The sequence below is a fragment of the Morus notabilis genome, unplaced genomic scaffold (genome assembly GCF_000414095.1).
Source record: "Morus notabilis unplaced genomic scaffold, ASM41409v2 Scaffold73, whole genome shotgun sequence".
NCBI classification, from domain to species: domain Eukaryota; kingdom Viridiplantae; phylum Streptophyta; class Magnoliopsida; order Rosales; family Moraceae; genus Morus; species Morus notabilis.
Window position 1 is genome coordinate 540,588 of NW_010358777.1, and position 5,197 is coordinate 545,784.

Genomic DNA, 5,197 nt, shown 5'->3' on the forward strand with positions numbered 1-5,197 from the left:
TGTGTGTAGACACATTTTCTGAATTGTCTTTTAATTTTGTGACACCTGTCTTTTCTTTTTTCTTTTTCTTTTTCTTTTCTTCCTTTTTCCTTCCTTTTCCCATGCACTATTTCTCTTATTCTTTGTTGTTCTTCACTCTCTCTCTCACTCTCTCTCGCTCTCTCACTCTCTCTCTCTCCCATTTTTGTCCCAAATCAACCGGATTTCGAGCCAAAGAAGGATTTCAAAAAGTTTTCAACGTCAAGAGAATGATTTGAGGTAAGATTTTTGAAAAACTCTCTTGAATCTTGGATTTTTCGGATTAGAAAACTTATTTTGGTTCGAAATGGATTTTTATGGGTTTTGAGTAAAATCTTGGTAGAAATTTGGGATTTTTAGTTCTTTTGATTGCATTTGTCATTTAGAACCTAGATTGAGTGATTTTCCTTTGAAATATCTTGAATTGGAACTCGGATTTGCAAGTTTTGGCCGAATTTTCTTCGGACCGGCCCTGTCAGTCAAGCTGTCAGGCTCCCACCGATCGACTTATGCGGTCGACCGGATTGCACTCCACCAGGTCGACCTATGCGCTCGACCGGATTGCACACCACCGGTCGACTGGTGGTGTTGCACTGCTCTGTCACCGGTCGACCGGTGTACACGGGGTTTGACCCTCTTTTGCTTGAAAACCCTGTTTTGACCCTGATTTTCGAAGAGAACCCAAATTAGCTTCATTTGGGGATCTAGAGTAAATGGATTAGCATCTTTAATCCATGTTTTGAGATTAAAACCCTTAGAATGGTTATTTGAAACATGAAATGATTTATGAAACCAGTAATTGAATTATGGCACACTAATAAGAAATCAAATAGTATAATTGAGATTGAGTTGCTTTAGGAATGAGAATTGGATCCTAAAGTGTTATTTTGTGTCAATGCTAGCTAAGGACTCGGATTGAGGGGCTTTGAGGAAGTGAAAGCCGGAATAGTGCACCGCTAGCCACAGGTTTGGTACTTGAGAGGTAGGATTTCTTACCCCTTTCTTTGTTAGCCTGATTTTAAAAGAGTTTTGGCCTTGTAAATGTTTTAAAGAAATGGCATGTTTGCGAAAGAAAAACATTTTTTAAAAAAATAATAGCTTGATTTTAGCTATTGGAATCATAATGAACTATTTCATAAAGTTTAATGAATGATTTCTTAAGACAAGAGATCTTGCGGATCAGTAAACTGACTGATGGCCTAGATAGGATGTGGAGAGTGCATCCTTGGGGGCAGGACCCGAAACCCGGACCGGGCCACTACGGTGGTGTAAAGGCTTATGGTTGTGGTTGTGTAAGGCCTCGTTCACTTCACTGATTCAAGTTTAGAATTCGAGTTTTGTTACAGTAAAAAGTTATCAGAAACAGTCACATCTAACTTTTTTGCTACAGTAAAAAGCTCTCACATAAAATCACATCTCAACTCGAATTACAAACTCAAATCAGCGAAGTGAACGGGCCCTAAGGAATTCATCAGAGGATGAATTACTTGCTGATGCCTGTAATACGAAACTTTCAGTTTATATTCCTTTCAGAAAAAGGATGTGAGGTTCTGGCTGTTGTGTTGGAACTGAATGTCTATATTTAGTTAATTGCTTGTTCATTTATTTATTTACTCATTCATTTATTTACTTGTTTATCAAATTTATTTCAAATTACATCCTACTGGGCCTTTCGCTCATGTATTATTAGTTTTATAAATATTAAACCCCTCCCATGGGACTCTAGGAGCAGTGCCGAGTAGCTGAGTTAGTTGCTACCGTCCGATTAAGAGAGGATTGTGATCATCATCTATGTGTATAAATGTAAGAATTTGTAAATTTTGTAAACTCTGAACTATGGATTTCTAGACTGTGGTTGATGTCTATAATGTTATTTACATGTTCATGTTTGTACAATACTGCATATCCTGTGGGTGAAGCCCTTAACGATGTAGAAAGTGCGGGCGATCCCATAACTTTCTTGTAATTTATTTTCGGCTAAATAGTGGGGCTCGTTTAGAAATTTCTTTAATATTTTTTCTTTTGATTTTGATTATTATGATTATAAGTGTTTAATCACATTTAACTTCTAAACGAGCCTTCACGTCACTAACCCCGGCTTCGGGGCGTGACACGAGGTTCGGCATCCCAATACGACGGATCCAACCTACAAAAAATAGGAACTGAATAATTCCAGTGTTATGGCGTGGTTGATTAACTCAATGGAGATGCATATCCACCGCACCTATTTGTTTCTTTGCACTGCCAAGGCCATATGGGACGATGTCATAGAGAATTTTTCGGATCTCAAAATTGCCTTCCAGGTTTTCGAGATAAAGAATAAACTCAAGGATAGTAGGCAAGGGAATTTGGATATCACTCAATATTACAACGTGTTGCAGACTCTATGGCTAGAATTGGATATGCACTATGAGGCGGACTGGGGTGACCTTGAAGGCAACGTAAAGTTTAAAAGACATCTAGAAAAGGAACGGTTGTATGATTTTCTAGCTGGGCTCAACAAAGAACTTGATGAGGTACGAGGAAGAATTCTAGGCCGGAGACCACTACCTTCCATAGGTGAAGCTTTTACAGAAGTATGTCGTGAAGAAAGTAGATGCCGAGTGATGCTTGGGGAAAAAAGGAACTCGCATGTGCTCTCCATAGGTGACAGACCTGCTGAGAACACTGCTCTTATCACAAAAAGTATTGTTAACCGACCTTATGGTGATCAAAAATTGAATCAGCACATGTTCTCACTGTAACAAACTTGGCCATACCCGAGAACGATGATGGGACCTCCATGGAAGACCTGCCGATGTAAAACCAAGGAAACAGCCTCAAAGCAAGGGGTTTCGAGCTGCTACAGAGGAAAAAATAAAGGACACCAGCAACAATGAGTCAACTGGAGTCTTCTTGAACAAAAATCAAACTTCTGAGTCAGCAAACCGTGACTAATCCCAAAACAGCAACAAGTAGTTTTGCTCATCAAGGTACTACCCTTCATGTAGAAAATCAAACTCCTTGGATATTTGACTATGGCGCATCCGATCATATGACATGTAACTCATCTCTTTTTTACTCCTATACTCCATGCCATGGGAGCTCAAGAGAAAAAATAGCAGATGGAACCTTCTCTTATGTTGCTGGAAAAGGATTTATCCGCTTGTTCGACACACTTGTGCTACATTATGTACTCCATGTTCCAAAATTAGCATGCAACCTAGTGTCTATTAGCAAGCTCACTCATGACCTTAATTGTACTGCTAATTTTTTTGTTACTTCTTGTCAAATACAGGAGCAGGGATCGGAGAAGATGATTGGCATTGCTAAGGATGATGACAGACTCTACTACTTTGAGAATGATGAACATGTGGATAAACAGGCTACAATAGCTCAGAATATTTCTTCTACTTCCAATAAAGATGTAATGATGTAGCATCGTAGGTTAGGCCACCCCAATTTTCATTATCTCAAACGTTTGTTTCTAGATTTATTCATTAATAAAAATCTCAGTTCCTTTCATTGTGACATTTGTCAATTGGCCAAATACACATGTACATCATATCCAGCCAAACCATACATAGAGTCTCATCCATTCACCTTAATTTATAGTGACATATGGGGGCCTTCTCGTGTAAAAAATATCACGGAAACTAGATGGTTTATTACGTTTATCGATGATCATACCAAAGTATGTTGGGTCTATCTTTTTAAAGAAAAACTAAGGTTTCAAAAATCTTTCAAAATTTTCACTCCATGATAAAAAATCAATTTCAAACCTCAGTTAAAGTCTTAAGGACCGGCAATGGAACAGAGTATTACAAATCCATCTTAGGTGATTATCTAGCAACTAATGGTATCATTCATTAGAGTTCTTACACTGATACACCACAGCAAAATGATGTAGCAGAAAGAAAAAAACGTCATTTACTTGAAGTTGCTAGAGCCCTAATGTTCACAATGTATGTTCCAAAATATCTTCGGGGAGAAGCCATCTTAACAGCCTCTCATCTTATAAACCGTATGCCATCAAAAATCCTCCAGTTCAAAACCCCTATGTATATATGTTCTTCTACAAACCTACCCAATATTTCGATCTTTCTCCTCTGTTCCCCTTAAAATCTTGTTGCACAGCATTTGCTCATGTTCACTCACAAAAACGTTCAAAACTTGACCCAAAAACAACCAAGTGTGTATATATACGTATATTTAAATCAAATAGAAAGCCCCCAAAAAAAGAGTAAATGTATCGAAAGAATATATTTTAATCAGAACAAGTCAAATAGAAAACTCATTTGAGTATATATACGTATGAAAAACCAAGCTCCAATGGAGACTTAAAGCCCCACTTAATTTTTCTACATTTTCAAATTTTTATATTATGTAAGTATCCATTATATTTTTATATTATGGTTAGCCTACACTAAAATCAATCGTATAACCCGCATCACATGAAAACTATAAACTCAATCTTCCCCTTGATAATTGATAGGCTTCGTTTTAAGTTTATGCAGAGAGTATTAAAGGTCACGTGAGAATGGCCGCTGATTATTTAGATTATTATTTACAAAAATTATGACCTATAACTAAAAAAATAAAAAACAAAACAGTATTATGAAACTCTCCTAACGTTTCCCACAAGTCACAACGTTATAGTTAGCCTATCTATCCGCACATATCTCTCAAGACTCCTAGTCCTACTCCTAAAAGGATACGTGATTGCGTGCACATAATTTATGAATATTTATATGTATATATATATATATATACATATATAGTCCTACTCCTAGTAGAATACGTGATTGCATGCATGCACATAATTCGTGAATATATATATATATATGTAATGTATGTATCATACTCCCATTTGAATTAGAAGTACGTAGTAGCCAGGCCTACATAAGACAACACTTCTGCCTTCAAATTCTTCTACTTTCGCTCTCCATATCCTTTCATTCCAGGATTGTGATTACTCCAATCTGTACTTCAAGATTACAAACTGTAGCTTCTCGCTTTGAAACGCACAACCAGGGAGATTGATTAGTAAGACTTCCCAAACGTACAAATTGTTGCCATTTTTCTTGTCTAACATTTTTCTGAACGTATGTGCGTGCGTTTATGTTTTTATTTTTAGTTTTAATTTTTTTCTTTTATTTTTTTCAATCTTTGACTTTTGAGAAACCTAAAGAGTTGGTGC

The 5,197-nt window shown here is 36.9% G+C and overlaps 1 protein-coding gene across 1 annotated transcript; it reads left to right on the forward strand.

Moving 5' to 3' along the window:
- Positions 1 to 2,198: 2,198 nt before the first annotated feature.
- On the forward strand, positions 2,199 to 3,436 carry LOC112090656. Its single transcript, XM_024162545.1, has 2 exons — positions 2,199 to 2,534; positions 3,296 to 3,436. Exons 1-2 carry the CDS (start codon positions 2,199 to 2,201, stop codon positions 3,434 to 3,436), a joined length of 477 nt encoding a protein of 158 aa, XP_024018313.1.
- Positions 3,437 to 5,197: the final 1,761 nt, after the last annotated feature.

Excerpts from the sequence above, each read along its gene's own strand:
- LOC112090656 (XM_024162545.1), top strand. The coding sequence starts at position 2,199 with ATGGCGTGGTTGATTAACTCAATGGAGATGCATATCCACCGCACCTAT. Across the intron at positions 2,535-3,295 it reads TCAACAAAGAACTTGATGAG|GAGCAGGGATCGGAGAAGAT; the intron begins GTACGAGGAAGA and ends TGTCAAATACAG.